This window comes from Silurus aristotelis (genome assembly GCF_946808225.1).
Source record: "Silurus aristotelis genome assembly, chromosome: 3".
Lineage (NCBI taxonomy): Eukaryota > Metazoa > Chordata > Actinopteri > Siluriformes > Siluridae > Silurus > Silurus aristotelis.
In genome coordinates, this window is record NC_139576.1 from 15,293,133 (window position 1) to 15,309,191 (window position 16,059).

The 16,059-nt window shown below is 37.9% G+C and overlaps 1 protein-coding gene across 6 annotated transcripts in view; it reads right to left on the reverse strand.

The window, feature by feature from the left end:
* Positions 1-16,059, reverse strand: part of adcy5 (adenylate cyclase 5) — a 77,797-nt gene that overhangs the window by 23,783 nt on the left and 37,955 nt on the right. For all 6 annotated transcript variants that reach the window (XM_083535839.1, XM_083535840.1, XM_083535835.1 and 3 more), the window contains exons 3-4: positions 5,326-5,475; positions 4,645-4,766 (exon numbers count right to left, since the gene is read on the reverse strand). In XM_083535839.1, the coding sequence (XP_083391965.1) occupies positions 4,645-4,766; positions 5,326-5,475 (272 nt within the window). The remainder of the gene's footprint in view (positions 1-4,644; positions 4,767-5,325; positions 5,476-16,059) is intronic.

A 16,059-nucleotide genomic window follows, 5' to 3' on the forward strand; every position in this document is an offset into this window, starting at 1 on the left:
CTGCTTTTCCCACAGAGCTGGCACTACCAGGTCTGATGGCTTTCATCTCGCAACCACTTAGCCCCCCTCTGAGACTATGCTGAACATGTAATCTCCCTTATACTGCAGATATCCCATTTCAAAGATAATGTTCTTTGGACTCTTAACCACAGAACGCCTGGAAAAACATATTGGTGGAGATGAAAAGCTCAGCTGTGCCAGTGCACCTTGCTGGTCAAAAGACGATGGTCACACTGTCAGCAACTAGGATTTGGAATGGCAAGCTTGTCTTCTCTTCTTCAGTAATCTGGTCTTCTTCATCTTGAGCAGTTCACATCAAGCGATCAGCATGATATTCAGTGAAGCTGCGCAAATAAGATGAGATCTCGGTGGCAATCATTATAGTCTTTTGAGGTTCGCACAAACATTTTTTTTTAATTTTTAAAAAGGTCTCATTGATGAATATACTGTATATATAATCATAGACAAAAATCTGTTTCCTTTGTGTCTGTTTATTTGAACCATCCAAATCATCCTAGTTTTCTGCTAACAAGCAACAGGTACTGCATAAGGTCACCAGTCTGCTTATTTGACCAGCAAAATTTCCCCCAATGGGACAGGCAGACACATATCTCTGTGTAGTTCAGTCAAGAATAGGACATAAAAGTAACACAAACATCATGCACCATCTCAAAGGTTAAATTGTTGGCGACAGCTGTTTTTCTGCCTTCTGTCTGTCTGCCACACAGCAGGTTTAGTTAAAAAAAATTGTGAAATCAGTCAAGCTGAATAGTGAGTAATCTCTGACCTTGAGCCAAGTGAAAGTGGTTTCTCAGCACAGAATCTGTTGGGCTCACCACCTAAATCATCACACTTCAATATACAGTACAATTATTTCAACAAAGTTCAACAAAAGTCTGCATAGAAAAAAGGTCTAGCAAAATTACAAAAAGCTCTTGTAACAAAGAAAACAAGTCACTTAGTCTTTAGCATGAAGGCCACAGTTCTTAAAAGATGCTAGAGTCTTAACTTTTTTTTACGTTTATATTTGAGCAGGTCACCAAATCTAACAGCCCGGATATTAGCCAGTGTTTTGTTAACATTTCGTCAAGTTACCAAAATCTAGTTGCCATTAGATACCGAGATGAGATCCTCAGACCCCTTGTGAGACCATATGCCGGTGCGGTTGGCCCTGGGTTCCTCCTAATGCAAAACAATGCTAGACCTTTGTTGGCTGGAGTGTGTCAGCAGTTCCTGCAAGACGAAGGCATTGATGCTATGGACTGGCACAAACATCCCAGACCAGACATCTGGGACATCATGTCTCGCTCCATCCACCGCTTTAGTCCAGGTCTGGGAGGAGATCCCTCAGGAGACCAGCCTCATTTTAACTTGTTATAGGGACATTACATCAAAGTTGGCTTAGCCTGTAGTGTGTTTTTCCACTTCAATTTTGAGTGTGACTCCAAAACCAGACCTCCATGGGTTAATACATTTGATTTTCATTGATAATTATTGTGTGATTTTGTTGTCAGCACATTCAACTATGTAAAGAACAAAGTATTTAATAAGAATATTTTATTCATTCAGATATAGGATGTGTTGTTTAAGTGTTCCCTTTATTTTTTTTAAACAGTGTGTATATTTTATTATATATATATATTTCACAGTGGTGTGAAAAAGTGTTTGCCTTCCTGATTTCTTATTTTTTTTGCATGTTAGTCACACTTTAATGTTTCAGATCATTAAACTCATTTAAATATTAGTAAAAGATAACAAGTGAACACAACATGCAGTTTTTATTATTAAAGGAAAACAAAATCCAAAACTGCATGGCCCTGTGTGAAAAAAGTGTTTGCCCCCCTATTAAAACTGTGGTTTATCACACCTGAGTTCAATTTCTCCAGCCACTCCCAGGCTTGATTACTGCCACACCTGTTCACAATCAAGAAATCTCTTTAATAAAACCTGCCTGACAAAGTGAAGTAGACCAAAAGATCCTCAGAAGCTAAACAGCATGCAGAGATCGAAAGAAATTCAGGAACAAATGAGAAAGAAAGTAATTGAGATCTATCAGTCTGGAAAAAGTTATAAAGTCATTTCTAAAGCTCTGGGACTCCGGCGAACCACAGTGTTATACACAAATGGCAAAAACATGGAACAGTGGAGGAACTTCCCAGAAGTGGCCGGCCAACCAAAATTACCCCAAGAGCACAGCGACAACTTATTCAAGAGGTCACAAAAGGCCCCACAACAACATCCAAAGAACTCACTTGCCTCAGTTAAGGTCAGTGTTCATGACTCCACCATTAGAAAGAGACTGGGCAAAAATGGACTGCATGGCAGAGTTCCAAGACGAAAACAGCTGCTGAGCAAAAGGATCATAAAGACTCGTCTCGGTTTTGCCAGAGAACATCTTGATTCCCAAGACTTTTGGGGAAAATACTTTGTGGACTGACGAGACAAAAGTTCCACAAGATGGTGCTAAACTTTTTGAACGGTGTGTGTCCCATTATGTCTGGCGTAAATCTAACACTGCATTTCAGAAAAGGAACATCATACCAACAGTAAAATACGGTGGTGGTAGTATGATGGTCTGGGGCTGTTTTGGAACACTTGCTGAGATAAATGGAGCCATGAATTCTGCTGTTTACCAAAAAATCCTAAAGGAGAATGTCCGATCTGTTCGTGACCTCAAGCTAAAGCAAACTTGGGTTCTGCAGCAGGACAATGATCCAAAGCACACCAGCAAGTCCACCTCTAAATGGCTGAAGAAAAACAAAATGAAGACTTTGGAGTAGCCTAGTCAAAGTCCTGACCTGAATCCTATTGAGATGCTGTGGCATGACCTTAAAAAGGTGGTTCATCCTTGAAAACCCTCCAATGTGGCTAAATTACAATAATTCTGCATAAATTAGTGACCAAAATTCCTCCACAGCGCTGTAACAGACTCATTGCAAGTTATCACAAACGCTTGATTGCAGTTGTTGCTGCCCAAACAGTTATTAGGTTTAGGTGGGAAACACTTTTTCACACAGGGCCATTTAGTTTTGGATTTTGTTTTCCCTCAATAATAAAAACCTTCATTTAAAAACTGCATGTTGTGTTCACTTGTTTTATCTTTTACTAATATACATTTTTTTTTTATGATGATCTAAAACATTAAAGTGTGACAAAAATCAGAGATGTGTATATGATATGAACGTAATTTTTCCCTAACCCTAGAGCAAAATCGTAATAATAAATGACTTATTATACAGAATGAACTAATGAATGTTAAATCATCCATATTTCAACCAAATGTCAGTAAGACTCTGATCATCATTTCTGCTATGCTTCCACATATAAGATATACCTTCATCGTCCCACAGTGGGGAAAGAGCTGTTAAGATACAAGCATGTTTTGTAAAAAAAAAAAAAAAAAAAAAAAAAAAAAGGAAAAAAGTTTGGGCTTGCACTGGTGTTAAGTAGAAGAGAATGGAAGGATTTACTGTTTCCCGGCTCTCTGGAGATGAAGTTGACCTGCTCCTTGTCACACCATTTTCCCCTCCAGTGAATCGCCAATAGATTTAGACTCTTTAGAATGTCTGGAGAATGTCAACATTCATCATGTGAAACATTTACAAATGCCACTATTCAGCACTACACTACAGTCCACAAATCTCTCCATAATTATAATAAATAAAAGAAAATACACCAGACTTCAAATTAATCAACATGGAACTTCAGTCCAAATGTTAGATGGCAAGTAAGAGGAAGGAGCTCTTATCATGGTTAAGGTACAGTGCAGTGTTATGCAGTGTGTGTGTGTGTGTGTGTGTGTGTGTGTGTGTGTGTGTGTTTCTTTTTCTTCTTTCGGCTTCTCCCGAGAATAAAACTGGGTTTAACAGTGTGCGGTGTGTGTTTAAGAACAAAAAGAAAGAACGAGAAGAGAATAAAACTGGGTTTTAGTGTGTGTGTGTGTGTGTGTGTGTGTGTGTGTGTGTGTTTAAAAACAGGGAGAAAGAGAGAGAACAAGAATAGAATAAAACTGGGTTTTACTGTGTGTGTGTTTAATACCAGAGAAAGAGAGAGAGAGAGAGAGAGAGAGAGAGAGAGAGAGAGAGAGAGAGAGAGAGAGAGAGAGAGAGAGAGAAAGAGTAAAACCAAGTTCTACTCTGTGTGTGTGTGTGTGTGTGTGTGTGTGTGTGTGTGTTGAAGATGGTGGAATAAGGAGGAAGGTTGCTATAAATTACAGTGTTCTCCTTCAATCCACAAGATGGTGCTAAAGTTGGTTAAGAACAAGCAAAATCTCTGAATACAGGTAACACTTCTTGTAGATCTAATGTCAGGCCCTGAATACTCTTGTTAATGAATGAATTAGACTATTCATTTTCTGCACTAATCATTAGGAGGCAATATTTATTAACTTACTGGAGTCACAGCTACAGGTTGTGCAGTTAGATCTGAATTCTAAGCGCTTTATGTGTAGTTTGCTACTCTCCATTTTCTAAAAATGATCATCGACTCAAATCCAGTAACATTACTCAGTAATAGAATCATTGAAGAAGATCCAGGGCAGCAGTTCAAAAATTTACAGAAGTTTGTAGTGTCTTTGCTTGCAGGTATAAAAGTGATTAAGAGTGAATGCTCCGACTAGGTTTGCTGAGCTTCTTCCTCTCCTACCTCACATTGTCGTGTTTCTGGATGTAGATCTTGTGGAACATCATATCCTCCTGCTTGGCATTTATGTCGGCTTTCATCTCCATGGCAACATGGCGGGGAAGCACAGAGAGGAGGAGGCGTTCCTGGAAACAAGGAACGAGAGAAACAGAGGAAGGGGAGAATTGGAAATAAGGAAAAGGAAAATCGGGACTTGATTTTAAAATCATGACATCACAAGGTCGACGATTTCTGACTCAGAATTGCGCAGTGAACATTTTTCCCCCCTTCTTCTCGCTAGCTCCCCTACTCCTCAGCCCCTGTTATGAGGAGTCATCACCAGTGACAACAGTGGCAGTACACTGACGTCACCCTGCTACGTGTGGAATACAGTGGAGTGGCTCAGGCAGTCTGGAAGATTCTGGTTATCTTCTGCCAGGTCTGATTAGCGCATGTCTCTGTTGTGTGCCTTCACTACGAGCTTTATATAAATCATTAGTGTGACATCATAACTACACTGGCATTTGTCACATTTATCTGAGAGAAAGAGCCTAATAAGGAAAGTGACTTAGGATCACACATTCCTTTCAGAAACCGTACTTAAAAACGCATTTACATGGACACTTCATGACTGATAAGACACCGCTAATAGGAATACATCCCGGGACGCCCAGCTATGTTAGCTGTAGCCATCCTCTTTCTCACCTGTTGCTGGTTTTCTCTCTGGGAGTGCAGACGAGCCTGAATGCATTCTCTTGTCTCCTGGAAGGCCTGCCTTTGTGAGCCTTCTGCTGGGTAGTGTGTACACACACCTACTATATTGGTACAGGAGAAGATCAGCACGTTCGCCACAAGCTGTGAAACAAAGACAGATAGCATTGAGATCCAGAAAACAAAATGTTATGATAAGATTCATTTGCATTTCATTGGAGGTTCCTTCGAGCAATGCCATGTACAATCAGAAAAAAATAATAATAAAAGCCTCTGTCCAAGTGGCATGAATTTTAGTAAATGTAATCCCTTAATGTTTAAACGCATTATTTAGGTACATATCTTAAAGCATATTACTCAGTAACCAATAGGAATTATTCAGCAACTACAATAACACTGATAGGAAGAATGCATGTAGCTATTAAGTGAGGAGTATACGGTATGTCTAGGTTTTCCGACAGGCCCTGAGAGTTTATAAAACGGAATAAAGTAACTGATTGATGGTCTCATCTCATTTCAAGTCAGATATATTCACAGTGCATGTATTCTGTTACACGGCAGTCTGCAACACTTATTTTAGAAGTTAGATCAGTACACAGTAGCGTCTGTTCAGTGTCTGCACATTTCAGTTTATTTTAGCTCAAATTACACAAGTCTCTGTCTTACTTTGGTCTCCATAGTCTTCCCCATTCTGTCTCCCTGTATCTTTTACTTGCTCCAGCAGAGAAGAGCAGATTTCCATAACATCTCGGTCTGAGCTGCAGTGCAGGTTTAAAATATGCTAAGAGTATTATCAGGGATTTCTGTCTAATATAGACACTATGCGTGTGTGTGTTTGTGCAAGCAAATGAAAGGAAAATTCAAGGTTTGAAAAAGTACAATGCGTGTTTATCTCGCTAAACAAAGCTTGAACTTAGAATATACAAATTCCGCTCTGGAAAAAAAAGGATTTTCGATTGTGGTTACAGTTCGTGTGTAAACAAAGCATATATATAGTTGCCCGGTGATTAGGAAGTTAATACTACAACGTTTTTTCACTGCACCTAAAAAAAAAACCTGACACATTGCCTCTAAGGCCTCAGTCCTACTGCTTATAACCAAACAGAAGAAACACTATGTAGTGCAATGTAATATTTTAAAAAAGCATTCAAGTAAAAAGGTACAATGATTCATGTACATTGTCAAACCAGATCTTTACACAAGTCAGGATCCAGTTCTTTCAACACACCCTATACATTTCGTAAAGACTTCACCACTGTGCAGCTCAATAATATTAATATTGATCCAAACGACTCCTTGGAAATTTGTAATTTATGTAGATGCAAGAATATTGTATTAAGCATGCTAAAACTGCAGAACAAAAATTAATCTCAATTACATTTATAATAATACTAACAATAATATTGGCTTTTCCCAAGTATGTATACTTAAACCTTTTTTACCACAACAATTCATAGAGCTATTTAATTCTGTAAATTAATCTCTAATGTTTTTATTTTTTTCCCCCCTCCACAGCGGTCCTGCAAAATTGTTCTGGCTAAAAATCCATTTCATTTAGGCCAAATTAACTTCCAATTGGGCATTTGATATCTTGACACAAACCGGATTACTTTGCTCTCTAGTGCGTTATATTCATGTAGAAGACTTGCAGGCCTGTAGCATGAGCTGTAAACAGAAATGCCTATGTAAACACACACACACACACACACACACACACACACACACACACACACACACACACACACACACACACACACACACACACACACACACACACACACACACGCTCATGTATAGAGAACATCAAGCATAACAATGCATATATATTAGCAAGAAACATTAGTGTTCTATTTATAACCCTCACTTCCTTGGCAGCCCTTATTAGGTAACTGAATGCCTTTGTCTGTGAGCAGACCAATAAAAACAACATTATTCAGCAATGACAGACTGAAATACAGAATAGGTAAATTTTTGGTATTAGTTACATATACTATTTTGCAGGAAATGCGATTTCTATTTGAATTGATGATCAAACATTAGCAATTTTCTCTGTATTGCTGTAAGATTAGCAGAGGAAGCAATGCCATCATTGGTTTTGCTAGACTGAATAGTTTACTGTCAGTAAAGAACATTTAATGGGAGCAACTAAAGTTATCTAATCTTAAAATCTACATCCTTTAGATAGGGAGGAACGCAAATATTTATTATTTTTTATTATTATTTTCCCAGGATTTGCAAATAGGTCCATTTTATCAAAATATTTTGGTCAGGTCCCAGGCCTGAACTTTATCGAAGCATGCCTGTCATATTTACAGCATTTTCCCCCAGTCCTTTGGATCTGTAAGAATGAGTCCTATTTTCGTAATAGTTGGAATGCAGAAGGATACTTGCATTTTTGCATTAAAAACAAGTGAGAGAAGCAAATTCTAAGCTTCACAATATTGATTGGTTTAGAGTTTTAAAAGCAAAAATCGGGCTTTTTACAAGTTGAATGTGGGTTTTCCATTGATTTTTGTGGGATTTAGGCTTGCAATAAGATTTGACATGGCATCAACATTTAACTCAATAATTAATTTTAATCAGGCATCATTTACATTTATGGCATTTGACAGAAGCCCTTATAAAGAGCGACTTACAACTGAGCAGGGGAGGGTTGAGGGCCCAGCAGTGGCAGTAGGGTGGTGGTGGGATTTGAACCTGTGACCTTCCAATCCAAAGTCAAATGCCTTAACCACTGCGCTACCACCTTCCAATATTCGGCATCAAAATTTGGGGAGGGGATTGGGAGTTTTGTTCTCATTATGCTCGAACATTATATCGGATATTATGCTTTGTAGTGCTCTAAAGTCAACAGAAAATTGTGGTGGAAAAAAATCAGATCATCACATTGTCTTCTTTACAATTATATTAAAAAAGGCCACAGCAGTGCTTAACAGATCTTGTATTAAACTTATATGAACAAGCTTTTTAGCACCAATTCTTCCTCAGTTACATTCCTGTTTATTTTTTCTTCCAAACGGCCTAGCAGACCCCATTTCTAGTCTAATATCTAATGATAGCAGAGTTTCCGGCTGTATGTTTCTGCTCTGCCACTCTTTGATGATCCCAGCTCTAAGATAAAGCCCTGCATTCAGGCTTCAATACAGCATAGAGCAAGTGAAATAATAAATTCAAACAAGTGTGCTTATTGGTTATAGTCACACGGTATTGAATGTCATAAATACAAATACAGTAAGGCCTATGAGCAGAAAAAAAAAGTGTTGAGTAATGCACTCAAGGAGCATCCATTAAACAGAGTCCATCCTGACTTGGACATCCTGACAGAAATCATGAAGGTCAAGATGAACCTCAAAATCATGTACTGTAATAATAAAAAAAAGAAATTATTGGAATTGTTGAGGCTTTTTAGAGACAACAGTAGACCCACCTGGACTCTGTCTCCCGAGCCTTGTAGCGTTTAAATTCTGAACTTTAACAGTGAGAAAGTTTTTCCAAAGTGACAACTTATCAACCATTTTATGGTGATTGCTAGTACAGTGACGCATTTAGGAAGTGAAATCTACGTGAGCAAAGTGACATAAAAAGCCTGTGAATCAGTCTCCAACGTCAATATCCCCACAATACCATTGAGATAACAGCATATCAAGATCTCATGGTGCAAAATTTAATTGGGGCCAAAATATGCTTAAGAATATTAAATAATAAAAGTACTACTTTTTAAAGCCCATTTCCCCCAGTTACATTAGCCATAAACCTATTTAGCTAAATATCTTCCTTTGTGCTATGGGAATTAAAGTATGAAAAAAAAAATTGTCTCTTTAAGAAAATGCCTTTATGCTTCTCACAAATCATAGCCATTTGATTGGTTCAGTTAATTGTTAACCATCACAAACATGCTGCACTGAAAGGTTGCACTGACAGTGGGGCTCAGACCAGATTTGTCTCAGATTGTAGTGGTGGGAAGATCAGATAATTTTAGTGTCTTGGTTCTTTAAAACTCGTTCATTAAAATGAACAAATTTTTTTTTTTTTTTTTTTTTTTTATCATGTAGTTCATTTCGTTCCTTTGATGAGAAACAAAATAAAATGTTACAATTTTAATAAGCAGATTCCCCAACATATATACTGTACATGTACAAACGTTGACTATAGTTCCAGCAAATTACAATAAACGGAATTAGTAGCTCACTGTAGCTACTTATGTACTAGAAATGCTATTTGTACTGCACACATGCACAAATGTGTCTACTTTCTGTCTGAAGTATGTCGAAACAATGCACAGCAGTTTGGGTATTTAGACACTGTACTGGTTGACACTCCCTGATCTATACCAAAAATAGTTCTTTACTAGGGATTCTCTTAACATAAATACACATCTTTGGTGAAGTGCAGGCATTTGCACACTTGCGCAGTACAAATCGTGTTTTCGGTTCGAGTAGCCACACTCAATACTCATCTTCTGGACCGTATCATTAACTCTCTTGTCCCATGACTCCCACGTTTGTTGTAACAATAATTTCAAGATTCGAAATAAAAAAGAAAAACTGATCTATTACATTGGGCAGCGTATTTTGGAGTCACGTGATAAAATTACGAACGACTCATGAGAAACTACTCAACTCTGTTTGCTGTACATATCCAATGGAGATTTTGCTATGCTTTGCTTATGCGCATCCAGTAGAAAATAGAAGAAAAAGTCGTCTCAAAGAGTGATTCTTGAAGTGATTTAAAATGAATAGAATCACTATAACTGCCTGGGTGCACAGAGGATTGGTTTGAGATTACACTTAGGTAAGGCTGGACAAAGACAGCAATTAAGGTTGGTATGTTGTAACTGTTGTATGCACCAGAAATAATAGTGGATGCAGTAAATAAGCGTGGCGCAAAAAAAAAAAAGTGACATTGCAAAGTTCAACAGCTGGGCAAGTGCTTCAAAAACTGAAGGAGGCAAAAGCATTTACGTAAAAAATTAAATAAGGTTAAAAATCTATATAACATCTATTATGCTGATTGTTCAGAAACAGACCAACTCTCACTGTCTATAAAACTGTAACTGCCATTAAGAGTTCATTCAGGACACATTTATCTTTAGATGCGTTCAGTCCATGAGTAGAAACTCCACGCTGACTAATTATATTCCAATAAAGTAAAAGGAACCTGCAAAATATGAGAAGTATGAGAACACTAGGCACCTTTCTCTATAGGTAAGCACCAGTTGCAATAGTACAAACACCTTGCTATGATGTATTGATGCAAATCAGAAGTGTGAACAAACACAGACAGACAGGGAACAGTCACTCTAACACACTCCCATCAAACAGCATGGCAGACTGAGTGAGCAGGTTGTGTTTGCAGAAGCTTTGAGCTCCGGTGCTGTCTCCAGCTTTTATGGAGTGAAACATGGGAACAAGCATGAAGTGTAAAAGAATGATTAATACATTTCACTGTTTGTGAGAGAACAATGTGGAGAGAGAAAATAAAATCTATCACTCAAATACAAACTTACAGTGCATGCATACCTGTGATTCTAGCGTTCTGTCAAGTTGGTCATCTGATATATTATAAATTAGATGCTCTTATTATGAACAAGAAACCAAGATTTAGTCACTAAATCACTAAGATGTTAAACCAAAACCCAGTGTAAACACACCTGGCCTAAATTCAAGATTATTAAATAAGCAGTACTTGTATTTTATCCTGCTAGAGAGAAAGCTTAGGTGCTCTCCTATTCACACCACCCCTGGCCAGACATTTGTGTAACACACGGTGGTGCCGATTGTGCTGGGATCCTAAATGTCACGTCCTGAGTCACACCTTTGAAGAGGATTACTAGCCTCACCACTGACACAAAGAAGAAAAAGCATTTTCAATTTTTCATCTTCCACTTCAAAAAAGATTCCAAATATAGTTACTAGAAACATCAGCCTGATGGACCTCTGAGCTTTAGTGCTTTTTGATGTCAGTAGTGGGTTCTTGAATCCAATTTCTTCCTTGGTATTTGAACACAAACAAGGAACAACTGTACTGATACACAGGTATGCAAGTAAACATGCCAAAGTAGATAGACACAGCAAAGCAGTATGCCTAGAGCTATTCGAAAGTTATGAAATTTAAGAGATCGACAGTATGCAACAAAGAATGCAGCTCAAAATAGGAACTGGTACATATAAAAGACAGGGTGGACGTCCATTACCACCTTTCATTTATTCTGATGAAGCTGAACAGCATAAGGAATATAAATTATTGCCATAAAATTATGTAAAACACCCCCACTTGGTTTCTGCTTGACCTCTGCTTTAAAGTCTTGGGCACTTAAGAGGTAGACACCGTTTCTGTTCAGATGACCTTTAATATACCATAACAGCAAGAACCCTTAACCTTGGAATGTACTACTGCAATAAAAGTCAGTGTGGCCACCATGTAAGAAGAAACAATACGCAGTTATGCAATAATGTATTTATATGCAGACAACATATAGCACGCAACTGATATACTTGAAAATAGGTCTGTTGACATGGGATGTGAAACTACAGAGGGATATACATGTGGCACTTGCATGTAAAGAAATAGACTGATATTTGAACGCTAGACTACTATTTGATTACATTTTATATATTTTATAATCTACAACATATATAACGCTGTGAACATGTTACACAATCACTAGAGACATCAAAGTTACCTGTCCAGACAGGAATTTGACATTTTCTTACACTCTGAACACAGTGTATGGTGTCCTTAAACAGTTAAACAATTAGAATGCATAACAATCTTTATTCCCGTCACCCCTCTTCTCTCTCTCTCTGTTGAGTAAACATGTTGTTCTCTATCCTTATGTCCTACCCCTGGATGGAGTCCTTCTCAACTGAGACCACTCTGTGCAGCTGGGGATGGTTCAACACCTACAGCCTTAAGATCCATGGAACTGCTGAGCAACTCATGAACTTTGAGGTTTGTCTCTACAAAGTCTACTACAATGTCTTAGGACAACAGGTTGCATGAAGAGCTTTGCATTTAAGCACCTATTACTGCACACCTTAACAATGGGACTGCAATGAGCGGACATTTGGTGCCACCCAAATGAGAATGGGTTCCCTTTTGAGTCTGGTTCCTCTCAAGGTTTCTTCCTCATACCATCTCAGGGAGTTTATCCTTGCTAAAGTCACCACATTGTTTTAATATAACCTTGTTACCACTTTATCTGTGTAAAGCTGCTTTGAGACAATGCCCATTGTAAAAAGTGATATAAAAACAAAAATAAAATGTAATTATTGAACCTTAATGTAGAAGTGTACACAGAGACTGGAATTTTTTGTCCAGTTGCAGCCAGACATAGGAGCCCCATGCTTTTCACATGAGAAAAGGGAGGGAGAATCAGCAGCTGATTAACAGAATCAACTTATTCTTAACTTTTCCAGACAGACGGAGGTAAGAATAAGTTGTACTGAGCAAACGACTGCTTTATTTTTTCCCCCGCACCATTGGCTTCAGCTGTTTCTCGGCTGATACTGCGTGTCGTATTGGCAGCGGAGCTTGTCGGCAAGAAACAGAATCTGATTGGCTAATTAGCTTAGTGAATAAGCACACAAAAAAAGGGGGACAAACTTGTTGCCATTCCTGCTCTTGTCTTTGCAACTTAGCAGACATGGTTGAGAAAATATACACAAATCTGTTAAGAATGATTGTGGCAGGTGGAATATTTATATATGTACAGTTGTAGCACTTCCGGTTTCCCGGTTTGGATGCCAAACACATACTACTGCCACCTACAGGTATGAGAGTGTTATGTACTGTGTACACGCACAGTTTGGTGTGTCAGAAGCGCCTGCCTAATAATCTGCATAATTTGCGGCACAATCGGCCAATTGTGAACTATTGTTCCAGAGAGCACATAAAGGACAGCAAACTCATTCGCAGTGTAACAGGTGCGTGTTTGTGTGCGCATGCGCATGCACTACAAATTCCATCAGCACTCACACAGATCTGATTCAAACTTCTACAAATTAGTGGTGGTTTAGTACCGACCTCCAACACCCCCCCCCCCCCCCATCATAAAAATCTCGTGCAGGCCCGCTTTTCTCATCAGTGTTCAACCCAGCACAAGCGTTGTTCATTCCTAAATAGAGTGGGTATTTCATAATAACAATATATGCTGTTGCTAAGAGACATTAACCACCATTTTGCCATTAATCTGTGATGTGAAGCACTAATAAATACCACCACCTTCATCCACCTTGCTAATAGGTAGTATATTAAAGCTGTGTTTATTATAATAATTATATTTTTTTCCACTTGATTCATATTGAAAGGCTTCTTGGTCCAGCCTGGCCTGACTTTATTACTGCTGTTGTGGTAATAAAACTTATTAAGAATAAATATAAATGCCTTATCTTTTTAGGCAAAATCTATTTTAAAAGTTTTAAACTTTCAATGACATATCTGTAGCCTGAATGCACAAGCAAATCTGTTTGGTCATGTGAAATGTTAAGACAAGCCATGAATGAACAAACAAAAGTTATAATGGGCAAAATATCCTAACTATTTCATAAGAAAGAAGCTCCATGCACTGGCTTTTCCACACTTTTACGGGAAACAGTCAGAGCCTTTCTTCATGCTTAAGGCTAAGGACACACAGTATATACATGTCAGTGAAGACAAATCTTTCGAGGGCAAATAAGATTTGTCTTTCTATTGGCATAAGCAAATTAATGGCTGTCACAGGACCTAAATATTAAGAACTTCTAAGACAAAACCCTTTCAGGAGCGAGAGGTATATCCAACAATTATGCATAACAAAGTCTCTCTGTCTTTTCTTGAATTTCTTCAGGGAAGCAGCTAAATATTTTCAGCCTCACCTCTATCCAGGTATATGATGTAACCTTGTAGACTTTTCGACTACCTTTAAGACTTAAATAAGTTCTACAATTTTACGTTGCTATAAAAGTCCAGCTCAAACTGCAAACATCAACAACCTCAGATCAAAAAGCTAAGATTTTTACATGCATGAACTAGATCTTTCAGGTATATTTACTCCCCCCAGTAGTTCAAATCTTGCTGAAATCAGTAGCACTGCTAGTATTGCCATGTAAATTAACATCATAATTTTCGTTTCAATAATCTCTTGCAGCAGGACTGTGCCAATGCAAGCATCTTCATTGGCACATTGCACATTACATAATCTATTTTGCAGGCTGAATATATGAAATGAATAATAAAAAAAAAAATGTGTATACATATACATTAAGGTGTAAATTAAGAACACCCACAGGCAGACAAAAGAAATGCAGATAGTGATTGTTGGAAATAAAAGAAATACATCTTGTTTATAATTCAGAAAACCTTCCATTTGGTGTATTTAAGTTAAAAGTGTGACGGTTTAGTTGCACAAAGGCTTGGATAATCCTAATAAAGCCCTGAATGCTAACAGCAGAAAATGATTAAATGTCAGTGATTAGTTCATGGCTGTATATGAATCACACCAGATGGAAGTGGTTGTGTTTTCTTTTGGGACGATGCTTCACGTTCACTTTTAACTAGAATCGCAGACTCCGAACAGAAAGTATTTATGTTTTTTGTGGCAAAATAAACATGTTTTTGACCATACATGATTCACATTTCAAAGCATGTTTTTTGTCTACTAATCTTAAGACATTCTGCTTTGAAGCTAGCAATGTAGATCACTAATCACGACAGAGTGGATAAATAATGGATGAATAAAAAATATATATCTACAAATGTATTTTTTTTTACTTATTCCTCATGTCATTTAGTGTCTCTGGCCTGATGAGCTACTTTCAGCTAATAAATGTACAGGAATGTAAATGAGTACAGATGATCTGCTACATTTACATTTGGCAGACACTTTATCCATAGTGACTAACATTTATCTTATTCATGCAACTGAACAGCTATGGGGTTAAGAGTATCGGTCGACGCATATGGGTTTTTTCTGGCTGATGCCGATATTTAGAAATTAGGGCAGCCGATGGCAGATATATGATGGCAATTTATTTTGCCCGATTTTCTTTTTCCTAATTCCATCTAAAAAGAAAATAGCTTAAATTAGACATATACTGAACAACACAAGCCTCTTCAATCAGTGCACTGGTTACCAGGTTTTGGTCCCTGTGCCTATCTGTAGCCTAAACTGCAGCTGTTTGAAGGCTCACTAACGATACCGTTCCAAAATTGTATTCTCATTCTCTTTCCAAAGGTAGCCTCAAATTTAACTAATGAAATACATAAGGGTAGATTAAACAAGAAAGGAAAGGAACTTAAAGCCCAGGACAGATGTTGAGATATTTTATGAGTTGCTCCTGGTTCCATAACCTCAACTGACTGTATAAGACTGTAAAAAGGACATTACTTATAATCTTACATTGCAGTGCTCATGTTAGTTCTCACTCTCCAGTGTTCTGTATTTTTTAAAGACTAGAATCACACTCTTGATAAAATAAACCCAAATGAGGATGGTTCCCCTTTTGAGTCTGGTTCCTCTCAAGGTTTCCTTGCCACAGTCACCATGGCTGCTCATTAGGGATAAGTACACATTGTTCACATTAACTCTTAAATTCTGTAAAGCTGCTTTGAGACAGTGTCTGTTGTGAAAAGCGCTATAGAAATAAACTTCACTTGACTATTTAGCTAAGCGAACGAGCACACGAAAAAAAAAAAAACAACAAACACGCTTGTTGTCCTTCTTAGTCTTGTCTTTGCAACTTAGCAGAC